The 24,284-nt window shown below is 48.4% G+C and overlaps 7 protein-coding genes across 7 annotated transcripts; 4 read left to right on the forward strand and 3 right to left on the reverse strand.

Moving 5' to 3' along the window:
• Window positions 1–7,197: 7,197 nt before the first annotated feature.
• F5B22DRAFT_240306 (heterokaryon incompatibility protein-domain-containing protein) lies at window positions 7,198–10,021 on the reverse strand. Its single transcript, XM_047969933.1, has 5 exons — window positions 9,653–10,021; window positions 9,218–9,595; window positions 8,780–9,115; window positions 7,592–8,619; window positions 7,198–7,505 (listed from the first exon to the last, which is right to left on the reverse strand). The coding sequence occupies exons 1-4, from the start codon at window positions 9,921–9,923 to the stop codon at window positions 7,769–7,771; spliced, it is 1,836 nt and encodes a 611-aa protein (XP_047829725.1). The 5' UTR covers window positions 9,924–10,021; the 3' UTR covers window positions 7,198–7,505; window positions 7,592–7,768.
• A 1,680-nt stretch (window positions 10,022–11,701) lies between these two features.
• On the forward strand, window positions 11,702–13,814 carry F5B22DRAFT_240314 (uncharacterized protein). The gene is made up of 3 exons (XM_047969934.1): window positions 11,702–12,121; window positions 12,196–12,361; window positions 12,419–13,814. The coding sequence occupies exons 1-3, from the start codon at window positions 11,863–11,865 to the stop codon at window positions 13,278–13,280; spliced, it is 1,287 nt and encodes a 428-aa protein (XP_047829726.1). The 5' UTR covers window positions 11,702–11,862; the 3' UTR covers window positions 13,281–13,814.
• Window positions 13,671–15,227, forward strand: F5B22DRAFT_240329 (uncharacterized protein). Its single transcript, XM_047969935.1, has 2 exons — window positions 13,671–14,240; window positions 14,445–15,227. The coding sequence occupies exons 1-2, from the start codon at window positions 14,017–14,019 to the stop codon at window positions 14,851–14,853; spliced, it is 633 nt and encodes a 210-aa protein (XP_047829727.1). The 5' UTR covers window positions 13,671–14,016; the 3' UTR covers window positions 14,854–15,227.
• F5B22DRAFT_240452 (mitochondrial cytochrome-like protein b2) lies at window positions 15,102–17,159 on the forward strand. The gene is made up of 2 exons (XM_047969936.1): window positions 15,102–16,702; window positions 16,766–17,159. Exons 1-2 carry the CDS (start codon window positions 15,349–15,351, stop codon window positions 16,921–16,923), a joined length of 1,512 nt encoding a protein of 503 aa, XP_047829728.1. The 5' UTR covers window positions 15,102–15,348; the 3' UTR covers window positions 16,924–17,159.
• Window positions 17,160–17,481: 322 nt separating this feature from the next.
• On the forward strand, window positions 17,482–18,523 carry F5B22DRAFT_647737 (uncharacterized protein; the record flags this gene model as incomplete). Its single annotated transcript, XM_047978918.1, has 3 exons — window positions 17,482–17,509; window positions 17,592–17,838; window positions 17,905–18,523. The coding sequence occupies 3 exons, from the start codon at window positions 17,482–17,484 to the stop codon at window positions 18,521–18,523; spliced, it is 894 nt and encodes a 297-aa protein (XP_047829729.1).
• Window positions 18,524–19,288: 765 nt separating this feature from the next.
• Window positions 19,289–21,075, reverse strand: F5B22DRAFT_240559 (uncharacterized protein). Its single transcript, XM_047969937.1, has 4 exons — window positions 20,344–21,075; window positions 20,077–20,290; window positions 19,838–20,015; window positions 19,289–19,691 (listed from the first exon to the last, which is right to left on the reverse strand). Exons 1-4 carry the CDS (start codon window positions 20,513–20,515, stop codon window positions 19,317–19,319), a joined length of 939 nt encoding a protein of 312 aa, XP_047829730.1. The 5' UTR covers window positions 20,516–21,075; the 3' UTR covers window positions 19,289–19,316.
• A 1,265-nt stretch (window positions 21,076–22,340) lies between these two features.
• F5B22DRAFT_240861 (uncharacterized protein) lies at window positions 22,341–24,075 on the reverse strand. Its single transcript, XM_047969939.1, has 2 exons — window positions 23,973–24,075; window positions 22,341–23,757 (listed from the first exon to the last, which is right to left on the reverse strand). The coding sequence occupies exon 2, from the start codon at window positions 23,394–23,396 to the stop codon at window positions 22,353–22,355; it is 1,044 nt and encodes a 347-aa protein (XP_047829731.1). The 5' UTR covers window positions 23,397–23,757; window positions 23,973–24,075; the 3' UTR covers window positions 22,341–22,352.
• Window positions 24,076–24,284: the final 209 nt, after the last annotated feature.

Below are 24,284 nucleotides of genomic sequence, written 5' to 3' on the forward strand. Positions count from 1 at the left end.
TTACATACTACGTACAGTAGTACGTAGTAAAAATTATTCCACGGACATGTCTTCTCATCGACATGGGACGCGGGACATGGGGACATAAGACATGGGCCCTGCAACGGGGGACATGGGACGGTACAGGCCTAGGTATGTACTTGGGTAAGTACCTACATAAATAGTCGGAAAGGCACCCTTGATAGCCCGCCTGTTGTGCTAGGTATGTACCTATGTTGCCTTCAGGGTTCTGGTCAGGGTGCCCAAGTACCAAGTATCGTGCCAGGGGTTTAGGAGCAGCGCAGCAGGGGCTGCCTCTCTGCTGGGACGCTACGCTGCTACTATGTACATACTTACCGGTACTTACATACATACTTACCTACCTATGTAGTGGCAGAGGAACATAAGTAAGTATGTAGGTATGCGTGTACATACTGTACTGGGCAATACCCAGATGGATACCTACTACGTAGATGGTCTGGTCTAGAAACTCCATTCTAGGCTAGTAGTCAGACCAGAGCGCCAGCAATGTAGGCGATATGGATGCTGGCTGGTCGAAGGCATTGGTCTTTATGGGCCTTTGTGAGATGAATCGGCATATGTAGAGGGTTTCTGACATGCCCTCGGTGCCGTTTTCCGATGGCTGGCCCTAATAGTATGAAAGAAGTGTCTGACCGAGAGAACATATTCATATCTACTGAACTGCCGTGCTACTTCACTTGTACCACATTTCAGGGATATATCTAAGTAAAGAAAACCTACGGAAATACTTAGGTAAACACTGTAAGGCATACTATCTACTATGTACTACGTACCTACCTACTGTATAAGTAATATGGATACAGCGGCTACAGCGCTTAATTGGGAACCTAGTCCCAGTACATAAAGTGCTGTTACGAAGTAGTTGCTTACTTACATCACCATGGAAGTAGGTAGAACAGCTGTTATTACATTACATCTGGTCAATCAAACATTCATGTGCAGATGCGAACTGGTAGTACCAAGCTGTGGCCGCGTATGTACCTACATACATAGCAAAGTGTTGATGTGTTATGTGTTACCAGGTACAGTGGGTTCGATTTGGTGTAACTACATAGAGGCATCTTCAACCCATCTTGACTTTTGCAGGCCTCCCTCCCTCTCCCTCCAGCTTACTCTTACTTACTCCAATCTCCACAATCTCCGATCTCAAAAATCTGCTCCCAAGACGTCCATCCCGACCTCGCTTACTTACCCATCCCGTTACGTTACGAGGGAGCTCCATTCCATTCGATGTAGGTACTTACTTAGGTATGCATTACTTACACTGCCTGTACAATTACGCTACCTACCGGAAGTGCGCTGCTCCCCTCCTCCCCTCATCTCCGCTCCCCTCTCGGCCGTGGCCGGCCAAACCTAGACCGATCCATTTACTACCGCGCCATCGTACCCATGACGATGGGGATAGCTCCATGGTGGGTATAACACTACCACCTAAGTATGATATCGTTGCCTTGGCCCAATACGCCGGTAATCTCGAGTCTCCGGGAGGGTCTCGCACATGAAGGCGAGCCCTCGCGCGCCCAGTCTTCGGACCCGCGCACCTGGTCCTGCTGTTGCGAATTTAACCCTATTACTGCCCTATCTTCTCTCTCCGCTAGTGGCTGGTTTTTCGCCCCCCTCCGCCCCGCGATTTTAGATCCCCTGATACGTTGAGCCCCTTGCACATCTGAGACGAGACAAGACACATACCTGTGAAGAGAGTCCTTCCATCTCCGCCCTGGCTGACCCCAACGGTGCTTATCTGCTAGGGTAACCGTTAAGCAACAGCGGCAGCACAAGACAACAATAAATCATTTATTCCAACCAGGGCAAGAATAGCTCCGAGAGAACACGGTGGTCCATGCGGCGATCTGTAATTCGACCTTTGTAGCTTCTGTACAGTTGCATCGCTCCGTTCATCTTTTACTCATAAAGGTCCCCTTCGTATGCCTCCCTACACGTGTACCGGGCCTGGCCGTCTAAATTCCGTCACAGACGCTGCCCTAAAAACAAAAGCAGGATTTCATGGAGGCGCATCCGTCAACGGTCAACCAATGCGGAAGCAAACACAGGGCTAAGCAAGTATATCACTACGCAAAACGCTTCGCTACCGGCATGCCCGTATTTGCGAGTCATTGCGGCTCCGTGGGTCTGCATAGGATCTAGGCTCAACTAACAAATAGTGGTTCGCTTTCGTTGTGAGAAAGGGAACCTATCGCCTCACGTCTTGGCACGTCGGTTCTTGGCATCGCTTACTTGTCAGTATTACCCGAGAGCTGGAGAGAGAAGGAGGGGTGCTATATTGACGAATTCGTACTGCAAATTGAAGGCAAGCGTGTCCATTCCTGTATGGATGAGTCTCAAATGATCCTCACTTACCGAAAGGCGGGAATTCATAGCAACCTGATTCAATCAAGAGCATGCAATATACCCGGGAGGGTTCCCAAAATTCATGTCAAGACCAGCCTCGCGCTTGTTCAGGGGGAGGGAGAAGCTTCAATGCCGTAAAGTATCACGTCGCTAGACAATGCGTGATGCAATACCAAGATGCGTACGCTATAGCTCCTCAATCAATCCTCTCAGCTGGCGACCTCACTTGGCCAATGCACGTTCGAGGATGCCCGCGATATCTGGAAGCTGAAAAACTTTGGTCAACATCGTGGTCCTCAGCGCTCCCTCTTGAAGGGAAACGGGTCGGATCCACCATCACTTTTCAGCTGTAATAGCAGGCCTCAAGGGAGCTTCCTCGGTCTTATTTCTTATTCGACTTGCCCCTTGGCACAACTTGTTAGGGTATCGCCACACCTTTGCTTTGCATAATTGTGAAAGCAATACAAAATTTCCGAGAAAACTTCAACTTCGCTCCTATCAGCTACCTGGGCTGCCTCTGGTGAAACTGTATACGGCCAACAGGTAGATCACTCTTTTTTCTGGTTATGTAAGGCACTGCTATCTATTCTAGCTTTGCTGTTTTCGGTGGCTTGTAGACCAACGTATAGGACGCATATTGCTCAATGAACAATAGTTAGTTGCTGACGGGATGTAGTTTAACAAGTCAGCTGCCCAAAAGCAATATGGACAAGACAGTATTACACGACCAGTATTTGTCAGGGCGTTCAATTACGTCCAATAATATGATACACTTCAGGAGCTCTACATGGTTAGGATGAGACAACTAGTGTGGGTGATACCAGGTCAGTGGATTAAGTAGAAACTCCGAAACAGCTTTGAAGTCGTTCCTCCGATGTGATGATTTATAATACTTATGTGCTGTGAACACAACCCTTGTGAAACATATATGGAGAGTTAATCTAGTTTAGTTCCCCAGTGACTGCGCATATAGGAGGAGTTGGCTATATCTATCCCATGCTCTAGAAAGGTGAAAGGGGCCACAGTATATGACTGAAGAGCACTGGGGATGATATAGTAGAACACCCAGGATCTACATCCACGAACACTTATAGCTGGAATGGTATATGGAATGCACTGGTTACACTAATAATGTCTGCTTCTCCTTTGCCTATGCAATTTCCCATGCATGAAAATGATCAGCAGCATACTTAGAGACATGGAGAGTAACTGCTAACCTGACAAGTCACCTGGATATTATTCTGCTCACTCCGGGAAAAGATTGACACGATTCACAGACCTCACCTAAGAAACAGCTTCGGTCGATTTCCGTTTTAAGATCCCTAAGGTACTATGTATGGAAGCATGGGCAGAATGGGTCTTCATAGCTTTCGTGCTACTGTGCACGATAGTAGACAAAGATGACCTGAAAGATGGCTGGTTGGAGCGGAAGTGCATGTATAGAATCCATACTACCCACTGCCGAAATGAAGCATCTCGATGTCTCAGTGTACTTTATGTGCAGATCTGCGGCTGGGCACTCACTAGCAACATAATATTGCCCACTTGTGCTGCGATTTTACCATGGTGTTGCATGCGACAATGGACATGGGAAAGTCGATATCGAGGTCAGGAAAAGCATCAGTCTAGTCTACTCTAGTCAAGCAAGCCTGACCTTATCGAGGCTAGGTATTGTATACGTTTCTATCTGATCCTCAGAGCTGCTGCTTCCGGTAGACTTGGCGGTACGACGCGAAACAATAGCTTATCTCATACCACGATCCATCCGGTTGTGGGCGTGTATGTCACCGTAACCAAGGACACCAGTCAGACCCATGCATATCCTGTTCGTCTGATCAAATACACCGGGCCGGTTATTTAAACCAGGGTTTACTGCAATAGAACAATAGGATGCTCTCCAGCTTCTTTTTGAAACATACCCCTCTCTCTATCTCACCTTCCAAGAAACAAATCCCTGCCCACGGACCGCATAACGCGGTGGGATCCCGAGATGAGTGATAATAAATGATTACTCGACAGGGACAGTGTCGAACGCAACATCGTTGAAGAGAGGGGATTAGACAAACGAACAGACAAGCACGTCTGGTATGTAGGTATATCCCGGCTACAGTGTGCCGTCATACACCGAGTACATGTAAGTCGGTACATAGCCAAGTTATGAGTACCGTACCTATCTACGTAGGTATGTGAGTGTGTAGCACCGGTACACTACCTGATGTAAATAATCCCAATCTCATCCGCACCCGGGTCCCAGCGATCTGGGACTGGTTTCATTTCCCTGGAGATCGGATTCGTTATACGATTCGTTAGCGTAGTATCACTAACCTTGCATCTGCTGACGCCAGGTACTTAACTTAACTTGTAATGATTGGGATGAGATGGGATGGGCACGGGGGGGGGGGATCTGAGCTGAGCAAAAAAAAAAAAAAATAATAAATAAACCACAGAACACCCCTGTCGATACCACCTCGTGGGTACCAGCCCTGTCCAAACCCTGCAGCCAGCCGCATGTATCTCCCATACATAACTTCCAACATGGGATTTATTTACTTCTTTTTCTTGATTTTTTTCTGTTTTATCGTCAGCGGCTAGGCTACGTAACATACCTATTCTAGGTAGGTGTATCCCCTGCTTACCTACACGTATACTGTATAGTACATATGTAAGCACTGGTGCCATATGAGGCAAGTGATGACTATGCGCTAGTTACCTAGGTAAGCAAGGAGGTACAGTAGGAGGGCATGCTGCATGGACGGGAACGTGCAGCTGCAAACAGGTTGCCGTGACCACATGATGATGTTGATGGTAACCGCGGAGAGAGAGGTGAGAGACAGAAGCAGGTGTCTTGTTTGCCAATGAAATAGTTGGGATATTGTCCTTCGCCTCACTTCTCTCCCCTGCTTAGACGCCAGCCCACCAACTTCACTCGAGACAGCTCGGTTGTCTTAACCTATCTGAGAAGACGAAGACACAATGAGTAACATGTAACATGCCCGTATCCGTCGTGTTTCCCGTCTGTTTCCTGGTGGGCTTGTACCTAGAGCCAGCACGCGGGAGCATTGCGTCCATGTCGTGCGAGCACATATGTATGTAATGTGTGTTCGATCGATGTCGTATTCATGCAACTCGAGGTACCGGATCTCGTCGCAGGGGTTCGGTGATCTGCATATCTTCTGGTCACGCTGCCTAATGGTATGTGAAGTAACTTCACGGGGAGCCGGATATTGCATGAGCCGGACAGGATGGACGGTGATATGATACCGAGCGTTATGACATCCCTTCGGAATCCGGGGCTGCTGTGCGTTATGTGGCTTAGTTCATGACGTTGCTATGATCGCGAGTCAAATTGAGGTTGTGATAACTATCTTGGGTGTATAGATATCCTTGTGGCTGCAGATATGGCTATGGCCACCATATCATGATCTTATATACAAATGAAAAGACGTCATCAAAACGTCTACAGGCTCTGATAGCGAGGCGGGGAGAAGTACGATATTACCGAAATGATGGAAGTAGAATAGGGGTCTTGGGGGGAAAGCATGATGATAAATGACATAGGGCTGTTATTCGATATCCAAGCCCTGAATGCCACCCAACGCCCCGAACATCTCGTTAATGGTATTTCTGCAGTCTTTTTCCGATAGAGCCGCTTCACTCTTGTATATAACAAGTGCTTCCCGCCTCATGCTCTTCGATTCGCTAAAAGCGATGCACGATAAGTCGGAACATAAGTAGCAGTTTTGAGGCGCCACGCTACGGAATTCTTAATCCGGGGAGCGACGAAAAAAAAAAAAAAACAGACGACTGTGTGGGATCATGGTGGTATGATCGTAACGACCCTCGCATCGCCGCTCATATCCGGTGAAGTTTCAGATATGGGGAACCTTGCGAGTATCAGCACAAGAATTACGGGCAGAAGCTAAACGGTTTTCAGACGTGTCTTGCCTGAGTCAAAGTCGCATAAGGGCGCTTAGATTAAGATACTTTTTGCTGCGCAACAAATTGATGGCTAGTTGGACTCTTATAGATGGAAGATTGCAGAGCGGGATTGATGTTAGTTGATCGCAAAGCCCTGTATACCTTCGTAGATATAACAATAAGCGACGGCCCAGATGTCTCAACCTCACGTTGCTAATGCGTGAGTTGGCGAAAGCGCGAGGGGGGCTGTTACTTGCACACTTAGTTTCTACACATTGCTGATCTTAAGTGTCTCCTCTACTTAGCTCACCTAGGCGGTTGGGTTACGTTTGACAAAATGATGCACTCGTATGTTATATGCCGTATCAAACTCTAGGACTAGCAACTGAACGGTCACCCACCTAGGACTATATTCCCTAAGCATCTAGAACATGAGTGTCAACCCCCTTTAGTTGCGTTAAAGCGATAATGGCTCGTGGTTATCCTAATAGAATCTCGACAGTAGACCTGATCGCAGTGCCTTGTTCCCATGTCTCTGGCCGTGTATATTAATGGTATGTGTCATTTCCCAAAGAGAGAACTCTTAAAGAGGCATGAGGACGTGACACTCATCTTTCCTAAAGGACAGTGTATTTTCGCAAATTTCATACGTTGATATAATTCAACAGCTATGGCATGAATAGGACTTGTAGGCTCATCTACCACCTTAAAAACGTTCCTGATACATAAATTTGAGTGTAATCGGTAGATAAAAGCGCATCAAATCGGAAACCTGTTTAGTTATTGGGGATACCGCACTTCCATTCTTTCATGTCTTCACAATCAAGGATCCTCCCTTGCCATCGTGCGAGGTGGTGATACCTGAGTCATACTTCAGTTGAGAACTGGACATCTAGGAGGCTGTGTATCTGTATACTGCGATATTGAACATTAAGAGCAAGATCTGGGGGCGGTAGAGACTACATATTCTTAGACTCTGGTATTAAGGTAAATAATTGATATGGGATGGTGCGCGATACAGGGAGTGGGACTAGGACTTGAAACTGAGTTTACCCCTATTCTCAATTGCTTCTCAGGATTCAGCAAGGCTTAGACGAAAAGAGAAGCAACAAAACCGGCGGAAGTCGGCCTTGACTATTGATAATAGGAAGATAGAGGTCTCAGATTCGGTGTGTTAAACAGTGTAGCAATGTTGTTGTTAAATAATTCTTCCGTATCTAGGGGTTGTAAGATTAGAAGTCATGAACATCATGAGTTGAAGCAGGATTTGGAACTCATGAACGTTAGGGGAGATGAGACTTACCTATCTCGAGAGGTCAAGTGTTCTTTCCTATCAAGTCGAGGCTCTTTTATTCTCGATATGGCAATAGGTATGCATGATATCTTTCGAAAAGACACCTTGGTACTAGCCGGTTGTTCACAGGAATAACACACCACAGTCGAAGTACACAGTTCAAGACCCTGGGCTTCACATGAGATATCATTCGCTGGCTCCGCACTCCGAGGTGTCGTTTTCGTCGTTGCTCGGCTCGAATGCGCGGAACCTGATCATTGGGCTGTGCCAGTGGCGGCGTGTGTCGATTTCATAGTAGACTGAAACTACTAGTTCCGCTGAACCACCTATCACGGGCATTCTATGACACAACTCGGTAACGTGTCCCTCTCGATCGTTATACTCGTCAACGACCAGAAAAGATTTGTGCTTGGTGGGCATTCCTGGTCGTGCTAGTCGTGCTAGTTCTATCTCGACGGTGTATCGCTCTCTTTTATCGTGGCCTAGGGTAAGAGACCACCATTCACGTTTTGGTGCAAAGTAAAGGCGGTAACCAAAAACCTTTTTATCCTCCCTGCCGTCGTCGGCGTCTTCATTGCCCGCCCTGAATTTAGTTGCTGAGTTCAGAGTCCATCCGTTGCCAAAAGTGATACCCGACTGGACTTCGCGCGAACCCCAATTTGCGGGATCTCGGAGGCGCTTCAAGTGTGGCCTCGTGGACTGCAAAGCCCTATTAAGTGATATATGGCACTGCATGTATGGCCAGTAATAGACTGTTTCTGGTGAGACGAAGCGGTATACAGGCAGAGGCTCGGCTAATAATTCGTCATTAGCCACATGGCACATGAAATATCTTGCAACAAGTTGACCATCCGTTCCGCAGCGAAGCATGCCCAGGCAGAGAGACCTGTTGCTGGACCTTAGAGTGTCAAACATGCGATTTTCAATCATCTTCCGGTCGACTGATTCCGCTTCGACCTGAAATATTTTGTTCCTAGTGATGGTTATGCTTGGTGTGGGACCATTGGCGAAGGCGATTTGGACAATCCTCATAGGCACTGTAGTTCGCCGGAGTTAGCCATTACTCTTTCGGTTCGGATGGGTGTTAACTAGAGCAATTCGTATGCTGTCAAGCTACACTCATCATCCAAAAAGTAATGTTTCGTCTTTCTTCAAAGTTGACATTTAGAGGGGTAAATAACGCTAAGGACGACATACTCGAAATCACATCTCCTCTCAGTCTCGGGTCTTTCCTTGGATCATTCCTTGGCCACAATGCAGAGTTATCCGAAGACTGTCGAGTCACCAGTCGATCGGCAGTGCTAGGTAACGGAGACATGTTGACTAAGGACTCGTCAAATAAGTTCCCTGGAGTGACTAGCATTTGACTCTCAGTCCGCATATCTAGATAGGTAGGCGACAAGACTGTCGAATTTCTAGGGGCCAGCCCACCCAAGAAAATCGTATCGTCCTCGATGGTGCTTAAGATCTCCTGATGAAGCCTCAACAGTGCCTTATTCCCTTCTCCGTATAATAGAGGCATGTTGATATCAACTTTGAAGGTCAGTAAACTCAGACTGGAGTGGAGGGGTTTAAGGGGTATCGCAAGCTTGTAACCAATCTGAGGCTTGACAGGAACGACGCTTAAGAACTTACAAAGACCGAAAAGAGAATAGGCTCTGTCTTCGATTCTGGTTGTCTCTCTTCCAGTAGCCCATGACATACGTGATGCGACGGAATAGTTACGTCTGCACGGCGAGTCCAGGAGGACATTTTCTGGAATACGCGTCCTCCCTTTCAAGTCCGGGGCTAGGCCTCTCTTCGTGCCTAGCTGCTTCCATTGTCGATCGTAGATAATAACTTCATAAGGCGCAATGAGTTCTTGCAGGGTCCATCCTCGAGTGAACCATCTGGACATTTTCCAATCAAGCTGTTCAGCGGGGTGTTGGGAGTCCGAGTCGGAAACCCCCACGTCGCTTAGATACGCATAACATGTCGTCGAAAATTCATACCATCTAAACATAGAATTGATAGCTGGTCACGGGGTCATCAGTGATGAGCGCCATGTCCGGCTTGAGCAAAGAAACACACCTTCAGAAAGTTCGGCGCTACTCGTCTTATCGATGCAGCAGGTGTCTACCCAAGCCCAGTTCAGTCCTTCACCCCGGGCTAGTTCGCAGCATTTGGCGATTTTGCTAAAGCCTGCTTTTTTCTTGGCGACTTCGATATGTTGCATATCCCGAAACGTCACCTCGCCCTCGCCCCATGTATGTGAAAGAATAGCATATCTGGGGAATCGGGGATCGTTAGGCTCCCCCAAAAATTCTTTCAGCTCAAGAGACGTGGTGTTAATGAGCCGCATGGCGAAAAGCCTCCTCTTTCTTCGCTTGCGAGCTTCTCAAAAATTCAATTACCGAGCGGGAGAACACCCCATAGGACGGGTGCATCTATCGATGTGACGAGCAACCATCCCGTCCCGCGTCGCAGTCGTATTCCGGGTTGCTGACAAGATTACAGTTGTACCGTGGATACCGACTGTAGTAGGCAATGATTCTGATTCTAGTAGCTCACGCCAAGCCTTATCATAAGTACTAATTTGTACATTCGCTGCGAGGGTTTAGGTATTCTGTCACCGCCTTTACCGTTCTGGATTGCTCTTACTACCCTCAGAGCCGGCGTTGTTCTTGAGTGTCCCACTTGACTTAGTCGAACTCTAGTGAAACATGAAATGTCATAAGCAGCAGCATCGTCAGCAGCATGCGAGAATCCTCGTGCTTACCTTTCAGGCATGATTCTCGGACGATCTGACGAACAGCCATGCTCTAGGCAATGGTACTAGAATGGATCTAGTAGGGACACCACACGTTAACATGTACACATAGCATAAATAACCATACTAGATATGGTTTGGATACATGATTTACAGTGGTGACGATATATCGGTCCCGAGTTAGTCGCAAATTGACGTGTACCTGACTACATACATAGTAGTAGATGCTGACACTACTGGCTTGCTAGATAGCCTTTACATAGTAGACAGCTGATCGATTTTGTTCGTAACATATCCCTATTTTTAACGATACTTATACGATAGCTCTTAATAGATCAATTAGGTCAGATGAGTCATTCGCTCCACACCGATCAAGAGAGAGAGGAACGATAATCTCTTGAAGGAGCAACGCGACAGCTTTTACGGCTTAAAACAATACTCTCGCTGCATACTATGTAGTACTATGTAGTGTAGATACAGCAGGCCTACGAGCAGCAGGGGACATTCATGGGCACCAAGACTATACTTATTATATGTAAGAGGCAGATTGGCTTCCATTTGTTGATGGTACCTTGTCCCAGGGCGGGTAGTAACGCATCTCATTCTAACGTAATCGTGTGGCTGTCTAATTGGAGAACGATGCCCTCCCCCCATCTGCATGTCCCTGTCCCTTGGTGCGACAAAGGCCGAGGCAGGCTCTGAGTATCGAGCTATTTGATTTTCAACTGCATATTATGCATCCATTGTAGGTCTAGATAGATGAAAAATCGGTCAACGAGAGGTACAGCAAATGCATCTAGTTGGCCTTCGCTTCCCATCGGACTCGCTATAAGTATGCAATATGCTTCATCAATGGTCAGATCAGGTCAGCTGTTTAGTCTAGAACGGCGAACACCACCAACAACGGCGTTCTAAGAATAGAAACAGCGCTCGCTTCGGATCTCGTCTCACGCTCACCCAAAGCAGTTTCGTTCGAGGCACCAAGCCGCGAGATAGTCGTTCTCTCCCCCCATGTGCGCGCGAACGTATCCTCCATGGTCGACATGGCAGTTGGGGAGTTGGGGGGGGGTGCAGTGCAGTCAATAACTGGCAATTGTTGGCCGACCACACAGCTTCTAGTGCCAGCCCATAGCTTTCTTCCCGGCCTGGTGCTGACACTGCATGGGTTGGCTCTCTCCTCATTGGCATGCCGCCGAGGATCTTCTCCATGCTTGCTTAGCCGGGACACTTCTGAAAATCTGACATACCTACCCAACGGAGGCAAAGCAGTGTCCCATCAATGAACACTCGAGACTCTCGAGCGGGGTGTTGCTTCAGCTGACAGCCTCAACGGGAAGGGCTCGCGATAGCCGAGTCCGGCAATAAGCAGCAGCATCATCCGCGTTTTTCTTCCTACCAGACCTACTCCGCTACACGAGTACCACTCTTAAGTAATGGCCGGCTGCCGTTGCTGTTCCTCCCTTCCGCTTCTCGACGGCTCTTTCTCCCTCCCTTCCTCCCTCCCTCCCTCCCCTGATGGACGAATGTGCGAATGATGGCACTCGTGCTCCGATTGACTACCCTGAGCTATGTGGTAGCGCACGCTAATGCCCGGCGGTTTCAGATGGGTTCAAGTGCGGGGGACTGGGCTCCGGTGACACCTACCGTTCAAGTTTCGTCCACCTTGCGCCTTGACGAATGGATACCGAAGACGACTTCTGCGCCCGAAAGGCGGCCGTTCGATTGGGAGCTACGGAGGAGAGATGATGCCAAGTCTGCAATATGTGGTTATTCCGCGGATAACCTCAACGGTATGTTGACGCCAGTCGGCTGGTTCTCTTTCGCTTTTTGAAATCGATTTGACTAACTAAATATGTCCCCCCAGGCCCAGCCATCACTTGCGAGAGTGGGGAGTTCTGCAGGCTGAACAGCATTCTTGGCATCGTAGGTTGCTGTACAGAGACAAATCCTCGTGGCTGCATCGTGCCCACGACTTGTCTGGAATCTTCAGCGTCAGCGCAATGGTCTGGAGACCCCCTTACGACATATTGGTAAGCTATCCAAAGACGGCTGAGTCCTCTGTACCTGCATGCTGAGCGGAGAAAAAGCAGCGACTCGGATCGCCCGCATTGTGTAACTCACTCTTATGAGGCGAATTTCTGGGAACCGCTGTATGGCGCGTACTATATAGGATGCGCCGCTAAGTCCGCCACTGGTGATATTGTGGCCAGTCTTGTATCAGGGAGCGATCCCACGACATTATCACAATCTACTTTCACAACTACCGATGGTGTCATTACTACGACCGTCACCGTAAATGTCCCTGGTGAGAATGGATCGCCCACAACGGCACCTGATGGAACCACTGCATCAGTGAATACCGGCGCTATCGCCGGCGGAGTAGTGGGCGGCGTCGCCGGTCTCGCCTTAATTGCCGCTGCTATTTTCTTCTTCTTATATCGACGGAAAAGGCGGCCAGAGATTTCCAATCCTCTTGGTCTGGGGCGGAAAATGCCACCTAGCGATAAAGATATGTATCACCACAATGACCCGATACCAGGATCGCAATATCCGTCAACTTTCTATGGCGAGGCCCCTCCCGGTATGGCTCAGACATCGGACCAACCCATAACAACATACCCATCAAATGTTTACGGGGTGCAAGACCCGATATATGACGAAGGAACTAACAACAGCGCCGAAGTGCCGGCGTACTTTGCTCCGCGAGGTGCCTCCTCTAAGCCCCGAGATGAAGATGTATCACCACTTGAAGAGAGCCCTGTCAGTCCCGTCAGCCCTGCTGACAACTACAATACTATGGTATCAGCGCTCTCCAATCACTCACCACCTCTACAACCCCTCTCACCGGCTGTACACCACTACCATCATCACCAGCAATCCGAATACGCTCAGTTCAGTCCGCCAGCGCCAGCGCAATACCAATCATACCGGCCATATCCAGGAACATGACATCGGGAGGGTATTTAATGGCATTATTTTCGGAGGTATTTTGAGTCGATCATTTTATGTATTTTTGTATATATCGTGCGTTCTTGGCTCCGGGAGTTAGGGCGTCGGAGTTTAAGCGTATGATACCTAAGGGTGAACTGCATTCAAGGAGGAAACTACAGATTGGAATGGCCGCCGCACACATTCTACTAACTACATATATAAGGATTGAGAATATACCCGCTTCTCTCTCCCTTGCCTGAGAGAAAATATAGTTAAAGACGGTTAATGGCTGTAGAGACGGTCCACTCTGAAATGAAGGGTGGATTTACCTACCACTGCTCTAGCAATTATCTCCATTGCTAGAAAAACTGTAAAGTAAACTGTAGACGTAAATATGCCACGGCCTGTCTAGATTTTTTTTTTCTCTGCTATAAATTGCTGTGTAAGTAGGCGACTATATATTTGAAAGGAATCTAGAAGTCACAGAAATGAGTGATAGCTTGATAAGGTCCCGAACCCCCACCTCTTTAGATAGCCCATCAGATGCTAGCCTTGGATTTTATTTCCATGATACCGGTAGCTGCCAGCAAGTTTCAGATCAGTAAGGCTTTCACTCAAATTGATGCGGTGACAACCTCTTTTTCCCATCGCTCTTATCGGCTTAATTCATTTCCATTACAGACCCTAGATCCATCATCACCAAAACCTTGAGTCGGGGAGTTTCTCATGGTTCTGGTGATCCAGGAATAACACTATGACGACCTTACCAGATCTTCCCGCGAACTTCGCCGCGGCGCTGAAGCTCATCGACGATGCGCACGGCGAAGACCCCAAGACTCTTCCGGGCGCAGAAAATGGCGAGGAAACAGTACCCAACGAGCTGCATTACGCGCGCAAGATGACGCGCTGGCTTGCGGTGCGGTGTCCAGATGCATCGCCGGTATTGCAGCTTGCGTGCCGGGCGCAGCATTTCAGGAGGTGAGTGCACCTATCTAGGTTAGTCGTTTAAATGAGATGCGGATTCCAAAAGTTGAAACATCGCAAAGTTGCATCGTCACAGTAGTATGCATACCTTGGTACATACTATTACGTGTACTAGAAGTCCCCTTATCAAGAATAACATGACAACGCGGATCTACTCAAGAATCACAGCGGCTGATAAAACAAACTGGGGATGAAAAGGTGGGAGATCCCCCGCGACAGCTTTCCAATGACGCGCCCTGGCTACTTAACTTGGCGCGCAAAGCAAAAGACACAAGCAGCGGAGAAAATCAAGACTCTACTCTCCACACTTCCGTCACTGTCGCTGGAACTCCCGACGCAGGACATCGAGCGCATCGCGGCGCTCGTGAGGAAGGAGAACCTCTCTGCGGACGCTGAGACTCAGGTCCTCGAAGACACGGCATGTCTCGTCTTCCTCGACGACCAGCTCGACGACTTCGAGAAGAGAGAAGATGTCGACGAGGACAAGATGATTAACATCCTGCGCAAGACTTGGGCCAAGATGTCCCCACAAGGCCGCGAGATCGCACTTGGTATGCAGCTTAGCGAGCGCGGGCAAACACTTGTTGGAAAGGCGCTTGCAGGGTGAGGAAGGGGAAAGATCAAGGTGCTAGTTGAATATTCCTAAGCATTGAGGAATTCGCGTTTACCAAGGTTGGGATTATTTATGAGCACGATGGGCGCCATCTGAAAATTTCAGAATCAATAGATCATCAGCAACTGCTCAGCTAATATGGCAAAGTCGCTAGCCGAAGCAGAAACAACGGCAATAAGTATCCTGGGGTAGGCTATTGTTCTCCGAGTCGCTGATTGGGAAACCCGACGATCGTGGGGAAAGGGGACGCTGTACTTCGTAGAGAGAACCAAACAGTGGAGAAAAAGTCGGTGTCTTTTCCGCCGACTTACACGATACCGACCCAATAGAGCGAGAATGATTACTTATCAATGTCCTCGTGTTACGTGTAACTGGAAGGTTACCTCATCTTCATTCTTTTCTTTTGCTATGCCGCGTAGATATAGTCACAATTGAGTTGCCGAGTGAGTCGCCTCTTCACGAAGGTAGAAACATCGCTAGGACTTCGAGATGAGTGCTAAGGATACGTTAACCGGTCGCCCGATCAGCGTCGAGGAGGTCTCGGCACACCAGTCCCTCGACGACCTCTGGCTCGTCGTGGAAGGCGTGGTATACGACTTCAGCGAGTTCGCGCCGGAGCACCCTGGTGGCGTGAACGTATTGCTCCAACACGCCGGCCGTGACGCAACAGCTGCCTACCTGGAGGCTCACTCGCCATCACTCATCCGCACAACACTACCACCGTCCCGTAGGGTTGGCATCCTAGATAGATCAACAGTAACGGAGGAATGGACACGGCCGCCGCCGACAATGGAGAAACCGCCGACGAAAGTGAAAGGCGCCAAGCCCCCGCTTTCGAGCCTCATCAATGCGCATGACTTCCGGCTTGCCGCCCAGCAGAGTTATACCCCAAAGGCGTGGGCTTTCCTGACCTCGGCGGCCACAGACTGTCTGACGTATGAGCGGAATAGCGCCACATACAACGACATTGTGCTCCGGCCGCGTGTGCTGCGGGACGTCAGCTCCGTAGACGTCAGCACGACGATGTTGGGGCACCGCATCACGACCCCCATTTTCATCGCGCCGACTTCCATGGGGCGATTATTCCACCCCGAAGGCGAGCGCGAGCTAGGCCGCGGCGCCCAAAGCCTCGGCATTCCGCAGTGCGTGTCGACGAGCTGCTCATACCCGTTACCTGAAGTGATGGACGCCGTGGAGGAGACCAAGAGCGCCGATGGGACGAACGTGCCTGTTTTTTTCCAGCTGTACGTCGACAAGGATAGGCGGAAGTCGGAGAAGTTGCTACGGGTTGTGAAGGAAAGAGGGGTGCGCGCCATTTTCGTCACGATTGACGCCCCTGTTATTGGAAAGCGGGAGGCGGACGAGCGTATTAAGGCTGACGAGAACATGATGACGCTCCCCATGTCCGGCATGAAGGCGAAGAACGATAGCAAAGGCGGCTCGCTGGGGCGTATCATGGGCCACTTTATCGATGCCTCGCTCACCTGGGATGACGTCGCGTGGTTGAGGAAGACGGTGCCAGGCCTGCCCATCGTGTTGAAGGGGATTCAGACGGCTATGGACGCCGTCAAGGCAATGGAGGTTGGCGTGGAGGCCATCTATATCACAAATCACGGAGGGAGAAGTCTCGACACGGCACCAGCCACGATTCTAGTCTTACTGGAGTTGCAGAAATGCTGCCCACAGATCTTCGACAAGATGGAAGTATACATCGATGGTGGCATAACGCGCGGGACGGACATCTTCAAAGCGCTTTGTCTGGGCGCGAAAGCCGTAGGAATCGGCCGGGGTTTCTTGTTTGCTTTGAATTACGGAAAAGAGGGCATTGAGAATTTTGTGAACAGTAAGTCTCTCATTATGTCCTTGGTTTATGCCAAAGTTTGAGTATTACGCTAACTTGCATCAGTGTTGACCGACGAGCTGGAGACGACGATGCAGCAATGTGGAATCACGAGTCTGGACCAAGTCCATCCTGGTCTGCTACATACAGGCGCCGTTGACCATTTGGTTCCGGGTGGAGAGGAACACCCTTATGCTAAATGGAGACCCAGAAGCAAGCTATAGATTGTTGTCTATATATTTAGACATAATCATTATATTCCTAGTTTGATATTTAACAGCTTCCTACAAACTACACGGTGAACAAGATGGGGGGGGGGCTAATAGTATTACAGAAACCTTTTTAAGATTGTGTCGTATATCTAGCTGTACCTAACCATGTTATCGTCACCATTATCGTCGCCTAGGAAGCCAGGGTCTCCATGAGCAACCATGTACACGGTCAACGGTACCCGTGCTATCAATGTTTGTTGACACTTCACCACACTTTCGTTCCACAGTACACAAGCGAAAGAACACCCAGAACCAAGTTGATTCAGGTAATCAGTACCTACATGTATATCCAACTTCTGAATATCACCTGCCCAGTGCATGTCTAATCTATGTACACGCAGCTTTTGTGTTCTAACGCATTACTTGCATAAACCTACTCCTCCACGGGCATATCTGAGACGGAATCCCCCGCATTTTGGATTCCCTTTGTGTCTTCACATCTCAGTCCCATTTGTCAAGATCATAGGTGGGTTGACAAGAAGTCATACGTCCTTACAATCTACTTACACAATGTCAAACCAATTGAAGCCAAAGAAGAGTACGAATTCTTTTCATCACTTCCGTCAGGTGATTGCTTGACAAACACAGACAATTGCTAACAATCATCTCCGAAATCATAGAGGTCACTTTCCTAGACGACCACCCTGCTTGTATGGGCATCTCTGACAACGAATCGACGTGCGCCGTTGTCGGATCCGACAACGAACCAGACAAGGCTATTTCCGCCGTAGCAAGAATCAAAAAGAAAGACAATTACGAGGAGGAGATGCCTGCGTGTAACTCTACCGACGATGCTTCTGACACTGATCTTGAGTGGACGCGAGCGCATGATGGTCTAATCTGCGTCCTGAAATCCCAAGGGAACTCGTGGGTCCCATCACACTCATAAACGTTTTCATAAGCTCATCGCTAACACAAGTAATCCCAACCCAGTTGGGCCGAGATAGGGAAGGTTGTCAAGCGCAGCAGAAGAGAATGCCAACGGCGCCACCGCGAGCTCTCTGCCCATGCAAAAGGGCTAGGTTTCACTACCGACAAGCTGGCGAAGCTGTACATAAACGACTATGATGCGATGGCTCAGCCCAAAGCCAAGAAGGGCAGCAAAACTACGAACAAGTCTAAGGACAACAACGAAGAGAATGACGAGAACTCGGCGTCGAAGGGCAAGGGGAAATCAAAGGAAGATACGTCGAAGCCCGCCAAGTCTGAATCAGCGACAACGAGTAAATCGAAGAAAAGAAAGGTTACGGTAACATTTGCCTCTTCTTCGTCGGACTCGTCGGACTCGTGTTCAGAAGCTACCGACGACGAGGCACAGGAGTATTACGAATCGCGCCGCTACCAGGCAGACACGGTGTACGCCCAGATGTACCCGGACCAGAAGACCCTCAAGCCAGACCGCTTCTACAGCGAGAGCGACTGCCGCGTGCTCGCGGGCCTCGAGGCGCGATATCGCGCCAACAAGTGGTTGCATATCCAGGCTGATTTTTGCAACGCCACGGGCCGCATGGTGGAAGCGGAGATTCTGAAGGCCAAGTTCGACGAGGAGTAGATGCGAAAGCCTGTTTGAGGGGACCGAGAGAAGGAACGTATCTTTGAGTTGTTTGGCTCGGCTTGTCCGTGTAATTGATCGTTTACGTGCCGCTACTTCCCATGATATCTTCTTCAGATGGCTGGAAGATGTAGAAGCCTTTAAGCTTCTAGGTTTCATAAGGACCTTCGTTAGTGAAATGATCAGTTGTTGTTGCGAATATCACTGCTCTTTTTGAACTGGATTTTATGTCTCACTTTGTGGACCTTTTGGAGTGTTACTTTGAGCATCTGGTGAAAAACGGTCCCCTTGAAGAGGCGATGGCGGAGAAAAATTCTCTACAAGATAGAAAGAAAATTAGTATTGCTCATTGCCTAATAATCCCTGGCGTCTACAACGGTCCAGTTCAGATGCTCTCTACTTTATATTGATATTGAGTCCACCGATATACCGAAGTCAATGTCAAGCTCGCTTGTATCAACTTTGCCAGATGAATTCCATGTCTTTTCTCTGGCTAGAAGTTCACGAGTCCATTACAACGTGTTGCTACCAAATCAATCCTGCCAATGTCCTTGCTTGGCCTTAAATGGAGTGGTATGAAAAGAACATCGCCGAACCCGTTTCAATCAAAATCGACTAATACCATGAGGTATCGAAACGCCATTACCAATAGGAATGTAAACCGTGTATTATTTTCACAATCCAGACTAGTATTAATTAAGAATACAAGATTTGATAATTATCAAGGCTTCCCTTAATATCGTGTATCATTGTTAATTGGCGATTAAACACACCACTGATCAATAAAACTTTCTTACAATAAGAAGGCAACAATACCTCCAGCGGCGGCGGCACCAGCTGTAGGAATTGATGTAGGATGGGGCGACATGTATGAGCTAGAAGTCGAGGTGGTGTTACCGGATCCAGTCGGTTTGGGGGTAGAAGGATAGGAAGCTGTAGGCGTAGTAGACATCGAATTACTCGGCGGAACAGAAGAAGGCTCGACGACCGGCCCGTACTTATCACACATAGCTTCCTCTGCAAGCGGACAGGTCTCGTCAATGCAGATCGCTTGTAGCTGGGCACCCTGCGACTCGATGACGGTGGTGGGTGGTGCGCACCGGTAGCCGAAGAGGGAATTGAGCGCCGTAGCGACAACTTCGATATCGGAGTCTGCAACACCGAAAGACTGTAGGATTCATAGTCAGAAGGTGGTTTGTGTACGAATATGGGAGTTATTGGATACCAGGCTACCTAAGTAGCTATAGACAAGGGGTATCAAGTGAAAGGTAGGAAGGTTTAGAGAGGCGCGTGTCTAACGAGACCATCACTCACAGAGGCAGCCAGACCAACCTGGCTAATGAAGTACCCAACTTCATACGGGTCCAAGTCCATGAACTTATGTACTTCGTACATCGAGGCATGGCCCTCATATGGGTCGAATCCTGGCATCCCTTGCTTCGAGCAACCTAACAACGACCCGAAGAACTGGTACAAATGCGTGAGGAGGAAGCTACATATGGTTAGAGAATGCCCCTAGAAAAATCACAGATGATTTTGTTGTCCGGGCTTACTATTGCGCTGAGCTCTCGGTGTTGGCAGGCTTGTTCTTCTTCAATGGTTCAGCACCGCCTCCATCGAGGAAATTGACAGACACCCCGCGACTACCGCCACGATTGCTGGAAGCGAGCTCTCCGGTGAAGTATGGCAAGAGGTTGACATCGGTGGCATTGAATTTTCCCGGTGCTAGGATACCCGGCACTTTTACGCCGACATTGGGTTCTGTATCTAGGCAGGGTTATTATGGACCGTGTTAGGAATGAAGAGGCTGAGATACTTACAGTTCCCAATTACGACGGTATTGACAACAAGTGTCAGCAGTGTAGCCTGGTTATCAGCCGTGTTATCTTTGAGCAGAGCTGTCGTGTAATAGTCGCAGATCGAGGTGTCCTCGGGGCGCTGGGCCAGTGCCGTACTGGCAATAGCAAAGGCGGCTGTCTTGGAGAATCTCATGGTTATGTGGTATTACGTTGTATGTAGAGGCTAACAAGTTTGAGAGGTCTTGAAAGAACAGGATAGTAGACGGGTGTCATGATCTTAAGTATCTAATACCGCCACCTACTGACGAATACACTGACTCTACGAAAATCCCAACGCCACTATGTACCCAACCTTCCCATCACAGTCTAATCTAAACAAAGGCAATACGTAGAATGAGGTATAGCGGGAGTTGATGTCGTCTTAGAGGGATTTGAGGTCTCGGGAAGTATGAGACCCGATGACTAGCGCCTCGTGACATTACCACTTGTCACCACAGTCAATAGTTCACTGAACTAGATGAGATTACAAGTTTTGAAAACAAATTGCTGGTTCAGACGCTGGTTACCTAGGAATCTATATGAAAGAATCATATCCAAGCAGCCTATGAATCAAAATTTATACAATTCGACATCTCCAGCAGATCACATTGCTCACAAGACCTGCTATAAACTATTATTCACTGGAGATAGGTGAGTAGCATGTCACGATAGAAGATCGTGGGAATGAAACAAAGGACAGCCATATAAAGTAGGATAGGTCTACCAGGTAGCTTGTCTTTCTTCGCTTGAATCAGATTCATTTGCACATACAGCCAATCACATTGGGTCAATTATTAATTTCCCCACGAACCCGTGGAGAGTCAACAATCATCGAAAACGGCTGTTGAAGACATCGGTAGCTCATCCATTCAAGCCTTAGCGTCCGTCGATGCAAGTAGTATCCAAGACAGATCGTGCTAAGATCAGCCGGAAGGCTGAATAGCCGGCGGAGATGTAGCATTCCGCCAAAAGCTAGACTAGACTCGTCTATTATTGTTTGTACTCAATTTCCATGACGCCCTTCTGTCACCTCATGGCACTAATGGCAACGAAGCCAAAATCATCTCAATGTATCTAATAAGGCATATTGCCATTTATTATCTGTAGGAGGTGATACGGTGGTATTCATCATGACGTAGTTAAGCAATTTATTAAAGCTCTATTACATGGCTTCTAACAATGTATACAGTGTTTCCAGCCTTGAAAAGGAGTATTGGGGTGATTTGGGAATGTGGAGGTAGTGGTTGGGAATTGAGCTCTGGTGATTAGGGACGAGGTCTTATAACACTCTTTGTTTTGGAATGATTGTACAAGAATATAGGAGTTATTTCGCCGGCCATAAGGTTCTTTTTTATTGACTTTTACCATCTGTTATTCCGTAAATTGTTTCCCTTCGAACACTGACCAGTATAACCCGAATCAGAAATGCAGAGTATGATCTATTTCTTCTTGCAAAAAGATGACGTAATTAGCCATTAAGTTGCTTACATCCACTGTAATAAGCCTTGGTGATTGGGGTCGTATTTAACCTTGCATATAACGTTTAATACAATAATCTGTTGCTGTGGCTGGCTCCAAGGGGCTTTAAAGGTCCATTGGGACCATTTTAGGTCTACAAGCTCGTTGCAAGAGTGATTCTATTATTATGACCAATACTCAAAATATATAAATCTTCTAAAATGACTACGACGATGTGCCACGAAGAGGCTGGCAACACCTCTGAACCTTTAAGTGCTATTGATATATATATGTGTGTGTGCTCAAGAAGGACAACGAAGGCAACAGCTGGTCAAAGTATATCTCAGAGTTGCGACACAGAAGAAAGAGAGTCAAAATATAGTCTAACCGGGTATCATATTCAACGTATCTCATGCTATATATATCCATCTATCGATTCGCTAAACCAGTCTCACGAATACCACGCTGCCGTCAATTCCACCGAGCGCCGAGCTGAAGTCCCCAAATAGCCTCAGAGCCGCCTTAGGCTTGCATTAAGTTAACCTTTGCAGAGCTTTCTCGACCCAATTCCGCGTGCGTTCGGCCGCCGTTTCGGCAGTCGTCTTCTGCTTTATCTGTTCTCTTCGCTCCCGCTGCACGACGAGGCTGTCCCTGCTGCGCAGACTCAGCAACCTAGCCTCTGCGGCCTCCTTATCTGTTCCGCAGATATCGTCTAGCTCGCCGATAATGCGGATCATGTACTCGAAGATGCGGCGCGCCTCTTCAACGATTTCGTCTCGCTCCGGGTTTGTGAGGAAGGTTTCTGACTCGAGGAGGCGCTTCTTGAAGTCCTGTTTGAGGTCTTCGCCGTCTTCGTGTGTGTTGAACCGGAAGAAACTAAGTGGCAGCAGATGTTCTTTTGGAAAGCCTCCGAGAGTGGCCGAAGTATGCTGCTGCGCTGACGCGGGGATCCAGAACGCCGGATATATGTTCTCGAGCGAGGCTCGAATAAAGCGCCCGCCTGAAAAGAGTGCCATATATAGGACCCAAGCGTACGCGAGCAGGACATGGGGAGATTTACCCACAGACGTTTCGATGTGAGCCAAGAATTCGGCTAGTACTGGCGATTTTGACGCGTTCTTGAGTTGCTCCGAGAGTGTACGGTCTGACCAACACGTCAAGGACATCAGATCTTGTTGAAGTGGACTTGAACGTTGAAGCCCATCGAAATATAGGTTGGTGAGTAATGTTTCTATCCGGGTATCGATGGTTAATTGACGATGAGCGCTAGGCCTGTCTTCGGGTCTGACTTCGTCTGGTCCGCATGAGGTATCGGTAGGGCCATCCTGCTCGGAATTGTGAGTCTCCAGAGATTCTGGCATTTTCAAGATTGTCCTCCATAATGACTCAAATGTGATGTATATTGGCGCAATGTGTAACAGGCCAGATACATATTGAGAGGCATCATCGGCTTGTGGAGGCTGTGCCAGCGGTAGTCGGGAGACGACCAGTTTATTCAGTTTCGTGTGGACAGAACGGGTGGCGACATTGATAGAGTCGGATAGGGTACGGTTAGGATCACCAATCTTGGAGGACATGATTATAGGCGATTATAGATAATTATAGGTGTAGGAAGGCAAGTGACGAACGGGACGGCTGAAAGAAGATGAGGTGATGATGTATCATGAGGGCTATGATGAAGCTACCTGGTGTCACGAAGTTGCATTCGATGATATAGTAGAGATATTGTAGTGATCCTAGGCAAAACGGGGGCCTGTGGTGTGACCATGAAACCACGACCCCGAATGGACACGGTGAAGTAGGTAGCCGGGGCCGGGATTCGTATTCATAAAATCGCAGCGTTCACGTACAGAGAAAGCACGAAACTTCCTGGTCGCTAGCGAAATGACTTTCCCGACGGAACACCAATGTGGTGATATAAAAGAAAGTACGTAGGACCTAGACTAGTTTAGACAAGGAATTGCGACACGGGCCACGGAAAGGAAATATGAACTTTGCAATAAAGTTAAACTTCGGACTTTGACAGACCAGAGGTGGGAAATAGACGACGAGAAACGCGGTCGATCATATATCCTCTCAAGTGAAAAAGATCCGGAAACACCTCTCTGCTAATCTAGCGTGATTAATAGTCACCGGCATCGCGCAGGACTCACCCAAGTCGAATAACAACCGCGCGGGTCGGGCGGGTGATCCACGTGCCTGGTAATGTCTGACTGAATGACAACTTACTCGACAGGCAGACACGCTGAGATAACCCAGATCACACGGTAATTTGAGCGAGGCTGAGTTATGTCAGGTGGATCAGATCCGGAATTTGCCTTAGCACTCTGTTGATGACTCGCCCTACGATGGCGACATGCTACCTATGGAAATTTCTAGAGGAAATGGACGTCTCTGAGTAGTATAGTCACTAGAGCGTACTAATCAATAGATCCCGTCCCCCGGCTGTAATCGGACAAGGAAGG

This window comes from Xylaria bambusicola, assembly GCF_022495145.1.
Source record: "Xylaria bambusicola strain CBS 139988 unplaced genomic scaffold F5B22scaffold_28, whole genome shotgun sequence".
Taxonomy (NCBI): domain Eukaryota; kingdom Fungi; phylum Ascomycota; class Sordariomycetes; order Xylariales; family Xylariaceae; genus Xylaria; species Xylaria bambusicola.

Bases quoted from the DNA above. Each gene is read 5' to 3' on its own strand.
- F5B22DRAFT_240452 (XM_047969936.1), top strand. From the start codon at position 15,349: ATGAGTGCTAAGGATACGTTAACCGGTCGCCCGATCAGCGTCGAGGAG. The intron at 16,703-16,765 runs GTAAGTCTCTCA...AACTTGCATCAG, and splicing joins CATTGAGAATTTTGTGAACA to TGTTGACCGACGAGCTGGAG.
- F5B22DRAFT_240329 (XM_047969935.1), top strand. From the start codon at position 14,017: ATGACGACCTTACCAGATCTTCCCGCGAACTTCGCCGCGGCGCTGAAG. The intron at 14,241-14,444 runs GTGAGTGCACCT...GGGGATGAAAAG, and splicing joins CGGGCGCAGCATTTCAGGAG to GTGGGAGATCCCCCGCGACA.
- F5B22DRAFT_240559 (XM_047969937.1), bottom strand. From the start codon at position 20,515: ATGAGATTCTCCAAGACAGCCGCCTTTGCTATTGCCAGTACGGCACTG. The intron at 20,291-20,343 runs GTAAGTATCTCA...AACCCTGCCTAG, and splicing joins TACCGTCGTAATTGGGAACT to ATACAGAACCCAATGTCGGC. The intron at 20,016-20,076 runs GTAAGCCCGGAC...AACCATATGTAG, and splicing joins ACCGAGAGCTCAGCGCAATA to CTTCCTCCTCACGCATTTGT.
- F5B22DRAFT_240306 (XM_047969933.1), bottom strand. From the start codon at position 9,923: ATGCGGCTCATTAACACCACGTCTCTTGAGCTGAAAGAATTTTTGGGG. The intron at 9,596-9,652 runs GTGTGTTTCTTT...CCCCGTGACCAG, and splicing joins TAGCGCCGAACTTTCTGAAG to CTATCAATTCTATGTTTAGA. The intron at 9,116-9,217 runs GTAAGTTCTTAA...TGACCTTCAAAG, and splicing joins CTATTCTCTTTTCGGTCTTT to TTGATATCAACATGCCTCTA.
- F5B22DRAFT_240314 (XM_047969934.1), top strand. From the start codon at position 11,863: ATGATGGCACTCGTGCTCCGATTGACTACCCTGAGCTATGTGGTAGCG. The intron at 12,122-12,195 runs GTATGTTGACGC...ATGTCCCCCCAG, and splicing joins TTCCGCGGATAACCTCAACG to GCCCAGCCATCACTTGCGAG. The intron at 12,362-12,418 runs GTAAGCTATCCA...GCGGAGAAAAAG, and splicing joins GACCCCCTTACGACATATTG to CAGCGACTCGGATCGCCCGC.
- F5B22DRAFT_240861 (XM_047969939.1), bottom strand. From the start codon at position 23,396: ATGTCCTCCAAGATTGGTGATCCTAACCGTACCCTATCCGACTCTATC.